Consider the following 21,947-nt stretch of genomic DNA (forward strand, 5'->3'; position numbering starts at 1 on the left):
TTATTTCCTCTTGCTTACTTTGTCCTTTTTTTGTGTATAGTAACCTCTCTTTGCTGCTTCTGATTTAAAAATCTATTTTATATGACCTAATTATGGTCACTCTGATTTCTAGTAATCCATTTGCATGAAATATGTACATGAAAGATTTATTTATTTATTTATTTATCTATTTATCTATTTTGAAAGTCAGTGTTACAAGGGGGAGAGAGGCAGAGAAAAAAGGGAAAATTTCCAAACTGCTTATACACTCTCTGATGGTTTCCAGGGCAATGGCTGGACCAGCTAGAAATCAGAGCCCAGGAGCAGCATTTGGGTCTTGTATGTGGGTTGTAGGGCTCAAAAACTTGAGTCGCCTGCTGCTGCTTTTTCCAGGCCATTAGCAAAAAGCAGGATCAGAGCTGGAATAGCCAGGACACGAGTTCACACACTGTGTGGCATGCCGGCATTAGAGGTGGCAGCTTTACTCACTAGGTCTCAATCCCAGCTCATGCATGGAATTTCTTCGTCTGTTACTTCGGTTTAGTCTACATATGTGTTCAAAAGTAAAGTGAATCTCTTTAAGTAGCTAGTAGTCAGATCGTACCATATTTACAGTGATTTGTGCTAGGTAAAGTCTTACTGCTGCTATTTTGTGACTTGTTTCCTAGTTTTACTGTAATTCTTTTCTTCTCCCCATTCTTATTTTGATTTCCTTTTCTTTATTTAAAAGGAAGAATTAGAGGGAGAGACAGAGTTTTCCACCCACTGGTTTATTCCCCAAATAGCTGCAATGATCAAGGCTAGACCAGAACTAAGCCAGTATCCTGGAACTCCATCTAGCTCCCCCCCACGGGGGGCAGGAGCCCAAGTACTTGCGTCATCTTCAGCTGCCTTCACAGGCACATCAGCAGGGAGCTGGATTGGAAATGGAGTAGTCAGGACTCAGACCAGTTTTGGGATGCTGGCATCCCAAACAACATCTTAATCCACTGTGCCACAGGCCAGCCCCTCTCTCCCCCTTATAGTTTTCCTTTCTGGTTAGTGGTTTCTCCAGCAGCATTTTTTTTTGTTTTTTGAGTCTCTGCTTATACTTTTGGTTAGTCTGTTATAAGTTTTTGCTTTGTATTTACCATGAGGCTTACAAAATGATCTTCTAATTATAACAAGCTATTTTGAAATCACAACGGCTTAATACTGAGCATTAACATAGGAAAATAAACTAACAGACATTTAGTTAGAATTCTGTTTTTAAAATCTGTACTTGCTCTCTATTCCTCTCCATGTTTGAGTTTAAATATTTGCTTACGTTGGCAGGTGGAGAGAGAGAGAGAGAGAGAGAGCGAGCAATCCAACCAGTGTTTCATTCCCCAAGTGCCCACCACAACCTGGGTTGGGTCAGGATGAAATCAGAAACCAGGAATTCAACCTGAGTGTTCTATGTGGGTTTTGGTGACACAGACACTTGAGTCATCATCCACATCCCCCTACTATGTGCATGAACAGGAGGCTGGAATAAAAAAATGGAGTCCAGACACATTGACATGGCATTCAGATGTTCCAACTGGCATCCAAGGATGCCAAACATTTGGCCCACATTTCGAGTTGTTTATGTTCCATCTTAAACGTTGCCATGATACCTGTCTCTTAAAATATTAGTGTAGTTATTATTTCTAAAATGATTTTTAGTCTTCATTACTTAAGACCTTAGTACTCCTTCCAGAGTTGGGCAGCTTTCTCATATTCTCTTCTAACTCATTAACATCTTTATCTTTCTGTTTGAAGAACTGTTAACAATTTTTATGGGGCAGTTCTGGGTTAATAAATGCTCTCATTTGTTTGTGTTTGAATGTCTTTACCCCTCCTTCACATCTAACAGGTAGCTTTGTGGGGTACCAAGCTATTTGGCAAGCCTTATTATTTGAGTTCTGTGAACATCTCATTCAACTGCCTAGCATCTCTGGTGTCTGCTAAGTCTGCAGCACATGTAACTGGTTTACCTTTATTTGCTACTTACTTCTTTTCCCTTTCTGCCTTAGTAGTTCTTTGTTTATCTTTTACCTAAGATACCTTGATTTTATCTTGAGATAGATGTGGTTGAATTGAATCGAATGTAATCTTCTGCCATCCTGAGCCTTGAATCTTGGATCTTTGTTTATATTTCAAAAGATTTATTATCTCTGGGAAAGTGCTTTCTATCTTTTTGCAATCCTCAGTTCTCTCTCAACCCCAATAAAAAGTCAGATATTTGCTCATTTAAAGCTATCTCAAAGTTCCTATAGGTTTTCCTCATTGCTCTTCATTATTTCTTTCAGATAATCCTGTCTCCAGCTTCAGAGATCCCTTCCGTTGGATCTACTCTGTTGATGCCCTCTCTCACATTTTCCATGAACCCTTTGAAGACCCTTTGATATGCATGGATTGAAGAAACGTTTGCAACCCCAATACACTTCTTATTCTCTATTTCCATGAACTTCTTGCAGTATTCCTGTATTTTTAAGGATGGGAATCCCAGTTCTGCTATTAGTACCCAAAGAGTGGAGAGCATGGATCACAGAATGTGAGAGCCATTTCCACATGTATTGTGAGGCTCATCCCAAACTAAAGTCCTCTCCTCACCCTCCCTTGCCCAACAAGTGCTTCCCTTATGTCTGCAGAACAGAGCCCTCCCTTCATCTCTTGCCACATCATCTCCTTTCCTGCCCTTCTTTTTTGTCTTTTTTCAGTGCCTCCCGTGCAACTAGACAAAAAAGAAAGGGAGGGTAAGTGAGAAAACCAGGCAGTCGTGACTTACCAAGGGTTTTTTCTCAAGGCTGGAACTGTCAAACTGCACCACATAGGAATGAAAAATGGGAGCGTATGTCCTATTGCAGAACGTTAAAATTACTGAGGAGTATTTTCCCCTGTTTGGTTCACTCTTCTTGTATTCAGATGGAAGCAATAATATGTATCTTCCAGGAACGTTTTGGGAAACCTGTGAGCTTTTTCTTTTTTTTTTTTTGGAGAATCTTGACATAATTAGGGTAAAAAAGTTCAAGCGCCACAGGAAGATGGGCAACACAATTAGTTCCATATTGTTTCCTTAATATATATGATGTAAATGGGGATTTTAAGGGAGAAGCCCCACCCAGTCTCCCACCCACCCCAGGTCCCTTTTGTGGGGCATGCTCTGAGGGTCTTGCTCAAGTGGTCTTGATAGTTCAACAGTTCTGAATCGCTGCCAGTCTCACCATTCTAAGCACAATGAGGTCGTTGAAGAATCCACTAACAGACATAGTCCATCATAGAATCTCTATTTGCCCAGTTTTTCGCTGCCAACCTATAGCTGAGGTGGTTGATTAACTTGTTCTGTCCTCTGCCTTTTGATGGTTAGGGTTCTGAGGCCAGCAGCTTGATCGGGGAGATCCCCAAAGCAACTTTGTCTGAGGTGTTCCCAGACCAGATTCTTGCATGTTCTAGCAAGTACAGGGTCCAGCACAGTCCATCACAATCAGCTGGTGGTTGCAATTGCTGGGTTGTTTCTGTTTTCGGTCCCAACTTGCACTGGAACCAGTGGGTGTTGCAGTCCAGCCTGCTTCTGCCCAGCACAATCTCAGCCTTCACACAAACCAGTGTGGGTTGCAGCCTAGTTGGAGTGACCTACAATAACCCCCACCAGGCCTGCCCCCTGCCCTGGTTTGCCAGTAGTATGTGTAGCAGACTAGTCCAGTCTGTCCCACATCCCCTTCTGCTCTCATACATGTCAATGGGTATTAAGGCCTAGTTCCATCTAGCCAGCTCAACTATCCAGCCTTCATGGATGTTGTTGGGTATCTGTCTAGCCACCCCAGCTCCTGTCCTAGTTATCATGCCCTCCCGTGGTAGTGGTAACCCAAGAGGGAGGAGCCCACTATTTCCCTCCCAGGCCATACCCACTCCCGGATTATGCACTCTCCAGGTGGTTCTGTGGTTTAACTTGACAGAGCTAGCCCCCAGTGCCAGCTGATGCTGTGGCTAAGCCCAAACAACCCTCACCCACTCTAATTGTAGATTGCACCAGTAGGATCAATCAGCCCAGCCTGGCTTTTCCCTGATCTAGTCCACATGAGGCGCATAGGTGTTGTAGCCCTGCTTAGTCTGGTCTGTCCCCATCCCAGCTAACCTGTGAGCTTTTTAAACCAGGAAGAATTCAGAATTCCAAACCACACAGGGCTCCACGTGGGTGGGATGTGTCCTCACTATTTCTTTTTTTCACTCAGGCCTCCCTCCATCAGCTCTGGACTTGGTTCCACGAGCTTCCCCGTGGCCTCTATCTCCCCAGTTTATTGTCCTTCAGTTCACAGGGAGAATAGCAGCTCAAACTGACCTCAGGCTGCTGGCTTCTCTGTTGTCCTGATCAGGCCAGAGACACACCCTGCACTCCTGCCTCAGGACCCTTGTTCCTGCTCCTTATTCTGCCTGCTATTCTTTCTTCCAGGTAGTTGGAGCCTAGCCTCCCTAATTTAGGTTAATTCATACTTTAATTGTGTGTTCTTAGTATGGCTTTTAATGCGTCCCATCCTCTGCCTCCCCAATCTCCCTAACTGCTTCCCCCCAGCACCAGCTTTCATTTTTAAATTAACTTAGGGATAAAAGTGATATTCATTTCTTTTTGGCTGTCAGAATTTCTTTGGCCTCTATTCTGTCAGTTTTTGCCTCATTGGGACTTTCAGCGGTAGCCTCATTTATGTGTAATCGCCAGTGCTAATGTTGTAGGGTTTTTGACCCCGAATACGGCAGCAACCTCTGTTAGTTATTTAAAAAGATTGTGGAGGAGTTCTAGTTCATACAATATTACGATATTATTATGCGCAGCTAATTCCCACAACCTGGTTCTTTAATGTGAGCTGAAACACACCAGACGCAACGAGGTATCTTAGGAGGTTTATTCCAATGGGGCAGGAACAGCAAGAAAGAGGGGGAGAGAGAGAAGGGTAGGAGAGGGATAAGAGCGGGGTAAGAGAGGGGTAAGAGAGCGGGGTAAGAGAGGGGTAAGAGAGCGGGATAAGAGCGGGGTAAGAGAGCGGGATAAGAGCGGGGTAAGAGAGGGATAAGAGCAGGGTAAGAGAGGGGTAAGAGCGGGGTAAGAGAGCGGGATAAGAGCGGGGTAAGAGAGGGGTAAGAGAGGGGTAAGAGCGGGGTAAGAGAGAGGGGTAAGAGTGGGGTAAGAGAGCGGGATAAGAGCGGGGTAAGAGAGCGGGATAAGAGCGGGGTAAGAGAGGGGTAAGAGAGGGGTAAGAGCAGGTTAAGAGAGGGGTAAGAGTGGGGAAAGAGAGCGAGTTGCACCTGGGGGGGCCTTTTTGTCTTCCAGGTGTAGGGGGTGGGGATTGGGAGGGATTGAGGGCAGGCCCCCAGGGGATTGGCGCCTGCAGGTGAATGCCTAAGGATGATTGGCGAGTGGGCAGAGTTGGGGAGGGGGCTGGAAGATTGGGGGTGGGATTCTCAGGTGTAATGCCAGGTTACATCTGATTGGTGGATGGCTGGACCGGCGCGAACTTCATGAGCTGTGAGGAAGAAGAAATGGCGCCGGGTCCAGGGAAGGATATTGGAATAACTCCTTACAACCTCAATTCTTGTCTCGCAGGAAAGAAGAATTTTCATGGGGACACAGTTTAGTTTTAAAGTAAGATTTGTTAGAAAAGTTGAGAAAGGAGACTCCTGTCCTAGTGACGGGGGTGGGGAGTGGGGTGGAGGGCTCTGAGATAGAAAGGGCCCTTATCACCTGCTGTAGTGCGGATTTTGATATCCACAGAAAATCATCAAGTCTGAATTCAGTGCTAAGGCATAAAGGGTGGTTTATTCAGGTTAGTCTAGGGCTGGGCTGGGGGAGGGGCAGCCGCAGCCGAGGCTGCTGCAGGATCCGCAGGAAAGGCAAAAAGAGAGCACAAGCCAGAGAGAGAGAGAAAGAGCCTGTGCCCCCCAGTTCTTATACATTTCAGGCTATTAATTATACAGTCATGATTTAGCAAGCTTCTATTGGTGGGTCTGAAGCAAGCAACTTTCAAAAAGTACAAATCGATGAGCTAGCTATAGGGCGGTGAATCTTATCAAACACCAGGTACCTCCTTCCTGAGGAGTGGTCTGCCTACCTGACCTGCCAGGTGTCCTGCCCGGTGTCATGTAGACTATCAGGCCTGGAGTTCACACAGCCCTCAGCCAAGCCATTAAGGAAGAATCACAAAAGGCAGTAAACATCTAGATTCTTCACTGCCATGGTGGCAGGAGGACAAGTGAAAAAGAAGACCCTATTAAATGTGGGGAAAGCATCTTTTAAAGGTTCCCCTTAAAGATGTTTCTTCATAAACAAAGGAGAATTCCTGGTTTCCATGGTACCTGGCCCTGGGACAAAAGGCAAGAAAGGTGTCACTGGCCAACTTCCTTGGTCTCTTTCTAATGATAAAGAGGGGAAGTCTGAAGCCAGAGACAGAATTGGGCTGAGGCTTCAGGTGGGGAATTGATATGTTAATGTCACCCTTGTCTTTTGGGGAAGCATGTTTTTGATAAGATATGCACTTGACATGGTGGGGAAAATACCCCTTTATATTTGAGAAAAAAATGACTTGGGGACCCAGAATGTCCTAACTGCCTACTACCCAGTCTAACTCCTCTCTCACTAAGGTGCTAGATATTGTGATTTTTGTTAGCTATTTAAAACAGTGTAGAGTTCTAGTTCATATGATACTATGATATTATTATGTACGATATTACGATATTATTACATGCAGCTAATTCTTGCATCCTGGTGAGCTGAAAACACCAGACGCAATGAGGTATCTTGGGAGGTTTATTCCAGTGGGGCAGGAGCAAGGTGGAGGGGAAGGGGAGGAGGGAAAGGGAGGCCGGAAGAAGATGGGGAGGAAGAGCAAAGAAGAGAGCGAGCCGCACCTGGCGGGTGGGGATTGGGAGGGATTGAGGGCAAGCCCCAGGGGATTGGCAACTGCAGATGAATGCCTAGGGATGATTGGCGAGTGGGCGGGGTTGGGGAAGGGGCTGGAAGATTGGGGGTGGGATTCTCAGGTGGATGCCAGGTTACATCTGATTGGTGAATGGCTAGACTGGCGCAAATTTCCTGAGCTGTGAGGAAGAAGAAATGGCGCCGGGTCCAGGGTGGGATATTCGAATAACTCCTTACGATTTGTATGTATAAACTCATCTGTCTGTGTAAAGAGATGTGTTTATGTGTGTGTACCTACATGCAAACATGTGTGTTTTGCCTGGCGAGACTGTTCTAGGGTTCTTGTCAGCTCCATATCCCAGTGCTGAGCAGACTTGTAGGTAATCACTGTTCATTCACTCCGCAGGGTGGGCTGAGCGCCCAGGCTTTTGTCCGAGTGGAGCTGGAAGATGTGAATGACAACCGTCCCGTGTTTAACCCAGCAACCTATGTGACAAGCATCAGCAGGCAGACTCCGCCAGGCACCGAGATCATTAATGTTCTGGCGACGGACTCGGATGTTGGGCGTTTTGGAACAGTGGCTTATACACTCCTTCCTGGAGAGCTCTCATCCCTTTTCACCATTGACTCCACCACAGGTAGGTGACGAGGAAACAGTTTTTGCTCTCTGTCTGTTCTGTTAGTTATTTAAAAAGATGCAGAGTTCTAGTTCATAGGATATTATATTATTACGATATTATTACGCACAGCTAATTCCCACAACCTGGTTCTTTACCGTGAGCTGAAACACCACACGCGACGAGGTATCTTAGGAGGTTTATTCCAACGAGGCAGGAACAGGGTGGAGAGGAAGGGGGAGGGGAGGGGGGAAGGGAGGTCGGAGGAAGATGGGAGAGCAAAGAAAAGCAAGAGAGAGAAGAGAGAGAAGAGAGAGAAGAGAGAGAAGAGAGAGAAGAGAGGGGTAAGAGCGGGGTAAGAGCGGGAGGGATAAGAGCCGGGATAAGAGAGCGAGCCGCACCTGGGGGAGCCTTTTTGTCGGCCAGGTATAGGGGGTGGGGATTGGGAGGGATTGAGGGCAGGCCCCCAGGGGATTGGCGCCTGCAGGTGAATGCCTAGGGATGATTGGCGAGTGGGCGGAGTTGGGGAGGGGGCTGGAAGATTGGGAGGTGGGATTCAGGTGGAAAGCCAGGTTACATCCGATTGGTGGATAGCTAGGCCGGCGCGAACTTCATGAGCTGTGAGGAAGAAGGAATGGCGCCGGGTCCAGGGAAGGCTATTGGAATAACTCCTTACATGTTCACCTTCAGCTTACCTGTTTCCTAGCCGGGAAATTAGAATAATTGGCCTTCCCCGCCCCCCCTCAGTTGCAGAACGCAACCTTCCAGAGAGTCCAGAGACTGTGAATGGGGTGGACTCTAGTTGGGTGACACCCGGGTGTGAGTGCCAGCCTTACTTGGGGTCTGTTCTGAGCCGTTCCCTCACCTTTACATTGGTTCTCATACATCGCATATTGCAAAGTTTTTATGAAGACTGAAGGATTTAAATTATGCGGAAACAGTTGATCCAAAGGATTTGGTTCTGCAAATGTTCATTTCTCTTGGTTTGCATGATTGCACCATGTAAGAGTGACTCAGCATATTCCCAATGGGTTTACAGGTTATCATTTTATAAAGAATTGTACAGGCACTGAAAGAAGATGTCTTCTTTGTGCTGGGTCTAACATCCTGTTAGTCTCTGGCTTCTAGTTTTCTTTATTTTATTTTTTTTTGTTTATTTTTTTAAAAGATTTATTATTATTGGAAAGCCGGATATACACAGAGGAGGAGAGACAGAGAGGAAGATCTTCCATCCGATGATTCACTCCCCAAGTGAGCCGCAACGGGCCGGTGCTGCACGCTGATCCGATGCCGGGAACCAGGAACCTCTTCCGGGTCTCCCACATGGGTGCAGGGTCCCAAGGCTTTGGGCCGTCCTCAACTGCTTTCCCAGGCCACAAGCAGGGAGCTGGATGGGAAGTGGAGCTGCCGGGATTAGAACCGGTGCCCATATGGGATCCCAGCACATTCAAGGCGAGGACTTTAGCTGCTAGGCTACGCCACCGGGCCCCTAGTTTTCTTTATTTTAAAATGATACCTAAACCTCCTTTTAGTTCTCTAATGTGATAATTGCATATGTGTCAAATAAGGAAGCAGACAAATCGACTCTTTAAAAAATAATATTTAAGAGGTTATCTTACCTTTTGTATTGATTTGCTGCTACCAAAATCATGTTTGTAGTATTTGATTATGACAGAATATGATACTTATTGCACCTACTATTACAGTTCTCTAGAGATCCTTAGAAGTTTGGGGGCTTAATGAGTACAAAAAAAAAGATTTGAAAAATACCTTTCTTTTTATTTCTTCACCTGATCCCAATAATGAGGAGAATACATTTCTGTTGTGATGATGATGTGCTAGAACCAGTAATTCACATTTTCTGTATATTGTCTGATCAAGTCTTCACCATACTATGTATGTTGACCAAATATGTGAGCAGTAAGTCATCATTTACACTGGGAAGCTAGTTAAATTTGCTGTTGTCCTGAGCCTGGGGAGGTAGAGTCCGTGACTCTGCTTGGAGAGTGTGCTTCATCTGGCCTGTGTCACTGCTTGGAGGATTAGTTGTTGACACTGGCAGTCTTTATAAGGCAAATTTTTCCTTCCTCAAAATAATCCACTGATGTGGCCTCTTTCACATTTCAGAGATCAGAAGGAAATAGTTTCACAGGAAATTGGTCTGCTTATCCCAGCTTTTTCCAAATTCATCTCCACTGCCTGTCAAATCATCAGACCCCTGAAGGCACCAGCATTGCCAAAAAATATATAGGTCATGCAATCATCAAGGTCTAAGATCTAAGAGCACTTTGCAGATTGTTTTGAAAAGGCATCAATACACTCCTCATCCGTCCAGTTTTCTCTGGAAGGGGTTGAAGAATGAACTGTCCTACATTCTGTTTTTAGAAGACTTCTCTTGCCCTCTTGGCTGCGGTCAGCCCCCTACTTTCTTTCCTGGCCTCAGCTGTAAGACAAATGCCATTGCTAATTGCATGAGTCATGATGTAGGAAAGTATCATGGGATTCTTTCTTTTTCTAAAGCAAAGGCCACATTCACAATGAAGTAGCCTTGGGTTATTGTTCTTGGCAGTTTTGATATCCATGCACTGAGGCTGAAGATCTGTCTCCAAAAGGGCCTGGAGTTTGGTTATCCTTAATCACAAGCATGAGAAATTCGTGAAGCCAGATAATGCTCTACTTCAACTTTTAGTGGGACAGGAAAGAGCTTTATGACTAGCCGTGGAAACACGTTGTCTCGACAAAGCTTTGTCGTCTCTCATTTGGAAAGACTGAATTCCACAACTTCATTAGCTGGTTGACTGCAGCTGAGAATGTACTGCCACCTGCAAGAATTTGCAATATATGTGGTGATGTTTTGTTACTTATATAGAGTGTGAAGTGATTAGATCAAGCTGATTACTCTCCGCTACCTCATAGACCCATGATTTTTCATAGAGATAACATTTGAACATCTACTCTGTCATCAGCTTTCAGGGACACATTATTATTATAGTCACCGTGCTGCAGAGTGGCTCTTGAGGACTCATTCATCCTTGTAGAAGCATTGTGCCCTAGCCAGCTTCTCCTATCTCTTGCGTCTCTAATTCCAGCCACCACTGTTCTACCTTCTGAATTGTTTGTTTGCACAAGTCTGTGACAAAAGATAGAATTTGTCTTTCTGTGCTTGGCTTTCTTCCCGTAGCACAGCATCCTCTGGATCCTCTGCATACTCTGGCAGAGTAAATGATTTTGAAGTCTAAATAGTATACCATAGTCTTTTTTGCGGAGGGGGGGAGGTAGTGGTATATTGAAATACTATGCATCTTCTCTGCTGCAGAGTATTTTATTCACTGAACATGGCATAGTTCATTGTTTTATTCTATGATTGGTAAAAACTTGGGTCCAATTTAGGGATATTGTGAATGTGGCTGCCATAAACATCGTGTGCAGGTCTTTTGACTGCTTCTCAGCTGGGGTTAGAATACTTGGATCACAAGGTATGCAAAATTCAACAATAGGAAGTTCTATGCACTTGTATTTTTTCTTTCTCTCTTTCCCTTTGTGATACAGTTCCATAGGCTTAGGGTTGCCTCTCCCCACGCCCCAATTCCTCTCCCCCCACATTTTTTTTTACCCATTCACTTATTGGTGGTTGATTCCTTTCCTTTGACTATGTGCCCAGATCACGTGATAGTTCTACTTTTAATTTTCTGAGGAAATCTGTATTCTCTGAAATAATGACCATATCACATTTTCCTTAGTATTTTTTTTTTAAATGACCTTGTTTATCTTAAAGGAAGAATTAGCACAGAGAGAGATCTTCCATCCATTGGTCCACTCCCTAAATAGCTGCAAGGGCCAGAGCTGGGCCAGTACAAAGCCAGGAGTCAGGAGCATCATCCATGTCTCCTGTGTGGGTGCGGGGGCCCCACCACTGCAGCTATCTTCTGCTTCTCTCTGTCTCCCTCCCTTTCTCCTCTTCTCCCTGTCTCCTCTTCCTTCCTTCCCCTCTCGCTCTCTCCCTCTCCTCCTTTTTCTCTCTCCCTCTCTTCTTTGCTTCTTCCCACCCCTCCCTTCCTCTCTCCTTATCTTCCTTTCCCTTTCCTCTTGCTTCCCTCCTCCTCTCTCCCTTTCTCCCATCCCCCCTCTTTCTCTCTCTCTCTCTCTGTGTCTTTGTCTCTTCCTTCTTCCTTGGAACTCTGCCTTTAAATAAATGAAGTGAACCTTTAAGAAATATCCTCTGAGTCGCTACATGGGAAGCTCTCTGATGGCTCACTTTACTGCCTTTACTCCCCTAAACTTTCTGGCGTTCTTCTTCTAGGGTACTTAGTGCTGACGGCTGGTTGCCCCATTCCCTCCCTTTGAGAATTCTTTTTAAGCCATTCTTAATTTCTTTCAATTATATATTTTTTCTCTTCAACCTAAACATTTACACTGGTAGGTTGAGGAGAGATAGTTACATGATGTGAGTAGGATATTTATGAGGCTATTTATTTTTTTCAACCTATTTATACTTTGTCACTGCTTCATATACTCTAAAATTCCCTCTTGAAGACACTCATTCTTACACTCGTTCATCTGTTCATCCTTTCATTTTGATGACTTCTGTATCAGACATGCTACTGTCCGAACGCGTTTCGGGCTCATGTTTTCCTGGAGTAATTTCTCATTGGTCTGTTTGTGCTGGAACCAAGACTTGTGTATTAAAAATAGAGCTCTTTGGTTGACTGTGTTTCTCTGGTAAGGAAAATGTTTTGGAGAAAAGGTGAAGGGGTGTGGCAACCTTGTGGTTGTTTTCTCTTGTGGGTTTATGTTCTTTTTTTTTTATTATTTCTTTTTTTTTTTTGGTTTCCTAACTTGTTGAGTCAAAGAACGTTTTTATAAAACGTGTTTACGCACCAAGAGATACTCATTGATCCTTCCGTCCTCCTGTTCTCAGTTCATCCATCTCCTTTGATGTGGGCACGCTGCAGGCCACATTGTTTGGAGCTTTAAAAGGAGGAAACACAAGAGGCGTATTATTAATAGTTCTTTTAAAAATATATTTCAAATTACGAAATGCATGTGGATTTTTGTCTCCACTGAAGTACCCTCTTTAGTGTCAAGGAAAGAGCACTTTTTGTTTCTTTGTTGAAACTTCTGTGTTTGTCTTATTTAGTAAATTTATAATGGAAAAAATTTGACGGCTGATGCACATTTCCTTGCCGTGGAAAATAGGTTTCAAGCATTTTTGTTAACCATATTTTCGAAACTACTTTTAGTTGTATTTCCGTAATTAAACTGTTCATATAGAAACAAATTCTTGACATGACAGAATAGTCAGTAACAGCCTTAGAAGAGGAACGCTTGGCTGTTTGTGGCAGAATATAGAAGCAAGTTCACTCAAGTGAAACATGCGTATACTGTTGCATAGCAGGCACTAGTCTTCATGTTTGGGATACGCTGGTAAATAACCCAGGCAATAATACCTACTCTATCCAGCTTGCGTCAATAAGCTCATGTTGCCTGTGTTTCCTGTAGTTGTACTCAAAGACCGAGTTTAGCGTTGTATGAAAACAACAATCAAAAGGGTAACTGACTGCTGGATAGTGGGTGGCTATGCCTGAGGGTTTTGTTGTAATCTTTTATTTATGTAGATTGTGTGGATTTTAACATGGCCTAGGAGTAATGTAGTATACATTCTATTTTTTTGTTGTTTCAAAGAGATTGTTCTCTAAGTTTTAAGTTCTCAAAGTTTTATGTTATGTAATAATTCTCCTAATTCTTTGTGATTGCCACTTTCCTGCTCTTAACACTTTGAGATGTAGATAACAAGTTAATACCAGACTTTATTGCATGAGAACAATGAGCCAGCTTGGGCCAAATGAGTTATGACTTTGATTTGCCAGACACAGTCTAGAATTAATCTTGCGTATCTAATCAGTGTATGTCACTTTCATAGGATATGGGATGTTGGACAACTTTCTCATTAGCTTTACCAGTACTAACTCATAGACTCATAGATGCAGAGCCACCCAGGTTAGCTACCTCGTTTAGTGCAGGAAGAAATTGGGTGAAGGGGTTCAGTAGCTTGCCTGAAGGCGCATTGCTGGTCATGGCAGAATTAAACTCCCCTTGACTTGTGATCTCTCCCAGCTTGCTCTTTCAAGTCTGTTCTATGTTATTGCTGTTTTATTGTAAAGTCAGATATACAGAGAGGAGGAGGGACAGAGAGAGAAGATCCTCCATCCACTAGTTCACTCCACAGGTGACTGCAACGGCCGGTGCTGTGCCAATCTGAAGTCAGGAGCCAGGAACTTCCTCCAGGTCTCCCCACATGGGTGCAGCATCCCAAGGCATTGGGCCGTCCTCGACTGCCTTCCCAGGCCACAAGCAGGGAGCTGGATGGGAAGTGGAGCTGCCGGGATTAGAACCGGCACCCATATAGGATCCCAGCACGTTCAAGACGCTGACTTTAGCCACTATGCCACCGTGCCAGACCCATTACTCTATTTTTTTTTTTTTTTAGAGATTTTTCAACTCATCTATTTATTTGAGAGGTAGAGGGGGAAAAGAAAAGACTAAGAAAGAAAGGCTCTCATCTACTGATTCATCCCCAAAATGCGCGTAGTGGAAAGCTGAGGCTGATGGCTGGGAATTTAGCACAGGTGCCTCTCAGCACTGGCAGGAGCCCAAGGACTTCACCATCTGTACTGCCTCCTGGAGTCCACAGTAGCAGAAAGTTGGAGTCAGGACCAGAGTAGCAACAGAACTGTTTCAGCGTGGCCATGGGGGCTCAGCTGAGGTCTTAACCACTACTAGATCACTCCCATGGCTCTCATGTTCTCTCCTGTAATTTTATATATGTGTCTATTTAAAATATATCACAGCATGCTTTATTACATTGGAGTGCTAAGATTATCTGCCTCCCGTATTCCATGACATTTGCAATTATTATCAAACAGGAGAGTTCAACTTTAAAAATTTGCAGAGCACTGGTTATGACCTCAGTTTGCCCATGCTAATTAAAATATGCAGAATTATTGGTTTATGTACTTCAATTTTTTATTTAACCACAGAAAGTTGCAGAGAAAAATCATGGTTATTTTTTAAAAGGTTCTCAGTTAAAATCTAATACATACCTTCCACACATTTTATGGATGTCTATATACTTAATCATGGTCTTCTACTAAATAAGCAACACTGATTTGTAGAATCAAATTTTCTGGAGGCAGTGGAATACTTGTATTAGAGGTGGCAATTCACAGAAATTTTTTTTGAAGATTTATTTATTTTTATTGGAAAGGCAGATTCACAGAATGAAGAAGAGACAGACAGAAAGATCTTCCATCCGCTGGTTCACTCTCACAGCGGCTACAGTGGCTGGAGCTGAGCTGAGCCGATCTGAAGCCAGGAGCCAAGTGCCTCTTCCTAGTATCCCATGTTAGTGCAGGGTCCCAAGGCCTTGGGCCATCCATAACTGCTTTCCCAGGCCACAAGCAGGGAACTGGATGAGAAGTGGAGCAGCCAGTATATGAACCAGGGCCCGTGTGGGATCCCAGGCATGCAAGGCGAGGACTTTAGCTGCAAGGCTACTAGGGTTGGCCCAATTCACAGAAAATATTTAGGGAGAGTATTTGGCCTAACTGTTAAGATGCTTGTCAAGATGGCTACACTTCATCCCGGAGTACCTGCGTCAAGTTCTATCCCCTCTTCCAATTCTAGCTTCCTTGTAAGTATATACTCTCAGGCCAACACATAACGGATCAAGTACTTGGGTCCCTACCACCCAAGTAAAGACTTGTTTGAATTCCTGGTTTCCGATTCTGGCCAGATCCAGTCCTGCTCTTTGGGGGGCTTTTGGGGAACACATTAACAGATAAGAACTGTCTATTTTCTCCTTGTCTCTCTCTTTCTCATTCAAGTGATAAGTAAATGAGAATTTTAAAAAGCAGGGCTCAGTAGGTTATTATGAAATGGTTAAGTTATTGAGTAGTGAAAAGTCAGAATCCTGACTTTTACCATGTATGAAGTCTGTAAGTATGGTTTCTCAACAGCAGATACGCAATAAAATCTACAGGAAATGACACACACTTACTACGATTATTGATGCTAATGAATCCTCCCCTATGTTTGTGAGTACAGGGGAGCCTAATCCACAAATGGGTGAGACTGCGCTGTTTATTTTTCGCAGAGATATTTGTCACAGAAATCTCTGTGACCAAATTGTAGTGGCTGAAAGGACTAGAAAGGCCTCAAAATTCTGTCTCGTCTTGACAGCAAAACAATTCTTTTTATTTACTTATTTATTTTGTATTACAAAGTCAGACCTACAGAGAGGAGGAGAGACAGAGAGGAAGATCTTCCGTCCGATGATTCACTCCCCAAGTGAGCCGCAACAGCTGCTGCTGTGCCGATCCGAAGCCAGGAGCCAGGAACCTCCTCCAGTAATTTCATTCTTCTGTTTCATCCAAGTACAGGGATAAGCTTCTGCTGCTTTCTCAGATGAATTATATTAGCAAGAAACTGAATTATAAGTAGAACAGCTGGGACTTGAACCACCCCTCTGACATAGGATGCCACTGGCACATGGGTTAACCAGTTGCACCGCAATGCTGAGCTCCAACTTACCGTTCAAATCATTTCCCATGAATTTTATGAAGTATCCTTGTACTTACTAGTACATTTCATGTTAAGGATGTTAATTCAAAATAGTATTTGTTGGAAATCGAAACTATAAAATGCTATAATTTTTTCTAACCAAATTTCTGGATTTCACTTACATGTAGACATATGAAAGTCTGCTAAATAATTTTTGAAGTAGACACGTGAAGCAACTTTAAAATAGCTTTAATTTGGAAGAGGTCAACCAGCAAATGTGTAGCAGGATTCTCACAGATGCGATACCACTTTAAGATAGTATTTCTGTTTCATGTGTTTTGGAATCAACATGTACACTTACTCAAGTCAACCTCAGAAAGGAGACAGCTGGCAACGTGCCAATACACAATGTCCTCCTCAAGTTGAATTTTTTTTGAAACTAACAATTTTCAAATTGTAGATGACTTCTTAATGGAGGAATGACTTGTTCAAAATGTTTCTGGAAGCTGCCTTGCAGAATGCAACAGGATCTTCTGCATGAAGGTAGTTCAAACAGATGTTGGGGTTGCCTGTCACTGGGATAGAGTCATGTGTTCAGAAAGTCCCCGAGGGACTGTCTCTGCACTGTGTCTTCTGAGCTGCCCAGCGCTCCACGGGGAAGGTGCCATCAGTTCCTGTCTGCTGCCTGTCAGGAAGCAGGTGCTCAGAGAAGCTTGGTGCCTTGTCTCAGGTGACACGTAGCTGAACAGCCAGTTATGGCTCCTCTTGTCACAATGCAAAACATGTCACATGGACAGAGTCTAGATTCTGAGAGAACCAAGACTGTTAGAAATCAAAAGGTTTGTGTATTTGATACAATTACAGGGAGAGCGCAAGAGACAAAGATAGTCCCTCCACTGCTTTACTCCTCCAAATGGATACACTGGCCAGTACTGGGCCAGTCTGGCACCAGGAGTTTCATCTGGTTCTCCTATGTGAGTGACCGGGGTCCAAACACTTGGGCCATCTTGTCCTGCTTTTCCCCAGATCATTAGCAAGGAGTAAGATCTAAAGTGGAGCAGATGTAACTCAAACTAGTGGCCATGTGGGATGCTGGCATGACAGGCAGCGGCTTTAAAAGAGGCAGAAAGCATTTTTGGTTACCATCATCAGATAGATGTTCCTTCTGGAATTAACTATGCATTTTCTATCTTTTATTTTCACTGTAAATACATAAGCACATCTAAGAGTCCACTCTTCACCATAATGGGAAATTGGCAACCACTGGGTTGTTGGGATTGGCCTTAGGCAAGGCTTGATTCAGGTTCTTGTCCCTACAACAGAAAGACTTAAAAGAAAAAGCAGATAAAAGTGAGAAGCAAGATTAATTTAGAGCAGCGGTGCAGACTCAGGACAGAGTGCAGGTAAGTTGAAGAGAAAAAGCTGGAGCTACTGTCAAGGTTCAGGGAGATCCTGTGCTTTGTGGAAGCATAGTAGGTTGTGTCTGGGGGTGGAGCTTAATTGTCACTTATTTCTAGTCCCTGTTTTGGAACTCTTCAAAGTGCTGCCCTATCAGGTGCATGTTGGGTAGGGGTGTCAGTCATGGGCATTTTAGTACACGGATTTTATTATGGCCTCAAGGTCACCATGGTGACGTACCCTGCAGCCATAAAGGAGATTGTCCAGACCTGCAGGACACGACCTGAGGGTGGACTGGGAATGCCTGGCTGCTAGCCCCCAGGCTGCTAGCTCAAGAAACACACAGACACACTTGGTGAAAGGGAAAAAGCCAATCCTCTTGATTTTATTCTTGCTATAATATACTTTCTTTAGGGAAGGAGGAGAAAGGGAGGAGTTTCCTGAAACTAATTATCTACATTAAAAACAGGGAAGGACTTAATTATCTTCATTGAAACAGGGAGGGAACTAATTATCTACATGGAGAACAGGAAAGTAATCTTGGGTAAAACATCTGAACGGGAGGGCGGAGGTTACCGCCCGCTCAGCAAGTTCTGTTCCACTTGCTTTGCACGGGATGTTCTAGCCATAATATCCTGTTTGCTGTGACCCTGTTTTCCCAAGGCAGGATTTGCAATGCAGCAGGCTATCAGGCAGGCCAACAAGTCTGAGGCCCGTAAGTCTGTGGCTCCCAACAGCAGATGTTTTGCTGGCACGGGTTCTAAATTTACAAGATTGAAGATTTTTCTGCTACATAGAAGGTGCAAGAAGGGGCATAGAAGGGGATTTGAACAGTACTCAGAAGTGAAGTGTGATTTGAATGGTACAACACTATGTATCTATTTGTGATGCCAGTGGGTTTTTTTTTACCTGGGCTGGTCAGTCTATCAGAACTATGAGGTCAGCTTGGGCCGCTTTGCTATAGGCTGGGCCGCTGCGCAGGGCTGTGGCAGGCTGATGGGGTAGCTGTGCAGGGATGGGGCAGGTTGAATGGGCCACTGGGTTGCTGCCCAGGGCTGTGGCAGGCTGACAGGGCAGCTGCACGGAGTTGTTGTGGACTGATGGGGCAGTTGCGCAGGGCTGCAGTAGACTGATGGGGCAGTTGGGCAGGGCTGTGGCAGGTTGACAGGGCAGCAGGATTTTGCTGGCAAACCGCGGTTCTTCTTGCTAACATCACTACCTCCTTGATAATTGGTGGATTAGCAGTTGGTACCATTTTGTTAAGTTGGGGGGTGGGGAGAATGGACATGTGAATAAATATGATTAAAGGCTCCTCCAAAATGCTCCTTGGTACTTTCAGTAAATAGGTTGCTCCTTCGTACTCTTTACAGTGAAGAGCTGATGCTGCTCCACTCTCTCCAACCTTTCTTGGAAGATGTTTTGCTCATGATCAGTACGTCCTTGGTGCATGGAGTTACTCACCTAGGACTTTGTAGTCCTTGAGGGAGAGAAGAGAACCAGCATTGTGCTACGGAGTCAGTGCAGGTCAGGCCACGTGGATTGGTAGGATGCACCAGTTGCCTTCACTGCGATTTGTTTACCATTTGAGCTGCACAGTGAATGGGACTGATCTGATGCTAGAATGTGTTTACAGAAATTGCTCAAGATGAGCATGCAGATTGGTAGAACCAGGACTGAAACCAGACTCTTTTTTGCTCTGACGGTCAGAGTCTCTGCCCTTTCATTATTTGATAAACTCTAAAAGGATAGATTTCCTTGAAGAAGTAACTCCCCATATGGAAGACATACATGTAAGATGCCAGGTTTATGTAAGAGTCTGGTTCTACCAAAATTTAATCAAAATTATTCACAACTCAATGCAGCACTCAGAACATAAAATTAGCATTAAGAAACTAACAATCTAGCAACCATAGCATTTGAAGGTAAGGAATAAGAAATCACAGACTACCCATTGCAAAGTACTGCATGCATGAGCGTGACCGATAGTCCAAGGTTGCCGTAATGATTGTATTTTTGAGTATATCCCCTTAATTGATTTAATCACATTCTAGAAATTATTTTATAATTTTAATGTCATTATTTGGAACGGAGTGAGAAATAAACACCTCCCAGCTATTTGTTTTCACTCTGCAAATGACAACAGCAGCCAAGGCCTTAGTTAGGAGTAAGGAAGGCAACCCAGGGCGTGGGCTGCAGGAGCCGAGTTGGCTTGAGCTGCTCTGCTGCATCCGGGGTTTCCTAGGCGGGGCTGACGCCAGTAACTGAGTGCTCAATCCAGGTTTCCACAGGCGTGGGAGGGGCTCAGTCACTGGAACCATCTGTGGTTGTGTCATTGCCACATTGCCCTTAAGCTGGAATCAGGAACAGCTCCAGATCCCAACAGAGCACTCCGATGTGGGATGCAGACCTCCCACGGGGCGTCTTAATCGCCATGCTGAGCATCCAGTCCATAGTAATGCCTTTAACACAGCATCCAATCAGAGTCGGAAAAGACAGATCTCACGTCAGATGTTTTTATTAAAAAAATCGCCGTATTGTTTTAAGTGTTTTTCACCTAGTAGTGGGGAAGACAGAAGTGGTCTTTGTCCTGTGAGCCTTTAACTGCAGAGCACCAACCAAAACCAAGGAAGACACAATGCCTACAGATTGTGCTCAGTTTCAAGTTAATGACTGCAGAGTTAAGATGGAGAAGAACAGAGGCCTAGATGACGTAAGAAGGAATGAATCAATACGTATAGTTTTCACCTGCCGCACATTTATGCGTCTATTATTATTTTTTGTAGGAGCAGGCCAGGTGAAGAAATCACACTAAATAAGCGTCATATCATTCAGAAGACAGTATCAGTTAAGCTAACCAGCAGCTGAAGTTAGCCCACTCAGAATCAGTGATATTTGTACCAGTGAGGGAAACAGGAACATTGATGGCATTAGAATGGCAGTTGGTGAAGTGGATAATAGAAGATTAAAAATGCAAAAAACAAACCAAGGTTTACACTAAGAAATTATGACAAGTTGTTTCAACAGTTTTTGGAAATGGAATTTAAAAACAAGCTACTTTGTTGCAAAAGGTGGAATCCATGCCTACAACAGGTCTTCAAAGTGTTCATGGAAAGTAAATATCATGAAAAAAAACTAGACGTGGCTCCAAATATTGTTTTGCACTAAGTAAACTTTTAATTCTGCTTTTATTCTGAGAAGATTGAAAGCACCCTCATATTTCACAGAAGCAGCTATCACCAATGGGATGCAGAAGCTGATTAAATGTTGACATCATTAGGCCTGCTGCTAGCCCATAAACCCTCCAGTGCTAAAGGCATAGCTAGGTTGGTCTTGGTGTCCTGACACACCTTGCACCGGCTGCCAGGTAGATTATGCCCATAGCAGGCACTGGAGGGAATGGGAAGTCAGGAGCAAAAGAGGCTTAATTCAGCTTTTCTTTGATCAGAATTCCTTTTGCATTTTTTGGTACAAATTGCATCATTTATCTCAGAATGAGGCCTACATGACCTTAATTCCAGAACTGAAAAAAAAAAAAAAAAAAGAAAAGGAAAAAACTACACGCCAATCTCCCTGATAAACATAGATGCAGAAATCTTTGACAAAATTCTAGCTATAATATGATTCAACCACAAATCAGAAATGTCTTTTACCCGGACCAAGCAGGATTTATTGCTGGTATGCAGGAATGGTTCAACATATGCCAATCAATAAATTTGATACATCGCATTAGCAAATTAAATAATTAGAAAACATTATTTTTTCAACAAATGCAAAAAAAAAAGCCTTGATGAAATACAACATCCTCATGATAAAAACCTGAAAAAGAAGGAGTATTCACGAACACAATGGAAGCAATGCGTGACAAACCCCAGCCAACACTATACTGAACAAGGAAACTTTGGAAGCAGTTCCACTAAAACCTTGCATGTCTGCTTTCACCACTGCTATGCAAAATAATTCTGGAAATTTTTGATATATTAGACAAGAAAAGGAATCAAAGGGCTACAAACAGGAAAGGGAATGTAAAACTCTTCCTGTTTAACGGTGGAATGATCCTATATGTAAAAACAGCATTCCACCAAGAAACTACTCGTAAGAAGTTAATAAAATCGCAAGACATGCAATCAACATATAAACATAAATAAATAACATTTGAAAATACAATGAACTTATAAGATGTGAAAGATCTCTGCAATGAAAGTTACAGAACATTAAAAAGAAAAATAGAAGTCATGCAAGCCTTCCATTTTTGTGGATTGGAAGAATGAATGTCATCAAAATGTTTATACTACCCAAAGCAATTTACAGATTCAATGCAATCGCAGTCAAAATACCAACAACATTCTTCTCAGATCTAGAAAAAAAAAAATCTTAACCAAAACAAAGCTGAAGGCATCACAAGGCCAGATTTCAAGACACATTGCAGAGTGGTTTATAATCAGAACAGCCTGGTACTGGCAGAAAAAGAGGCATTTAGATCACTG

At 43.6% G+C, this 21,947-nt stretch overlaps 1 protein-coding gene across 1 annotated transcript in view; it reads left to right on the forward strand.

The window, feature by feature from the left end:
• The window catches only part of DCHS2 (dachsous cadherin-related 2), a 308,466-nt gene that overhangs the window by 177,927 nt on the left and 108,592 nt on the right, over positions 1-21,947 (forward strand). The window contains exon 3 of the mRNA XM_058666741.1: positions 7,296-7,527. Coding sequence (XP_058522724.1) covers positions 7,296-7,527 — 232 coding nt within the window. The remainder of the gene's footprint in view (positions 1-7,295; positions 7,528-21,947) is intronic.

Source organism: Ochotona princeps, chromosome 7 (genome assembly GCF_030435755.1).
Source record: "Ochotona princeps isolate mOchPri1 chromosome 7, mOchPri1.hap1, whole genome shotgun sequence".
Lineage (NCBI taxonomy): Eukaryota > Metazoa > Chordata > Mammalia > Lagomorpha > Ochotonidae > Ochotona > Ochotona princeps.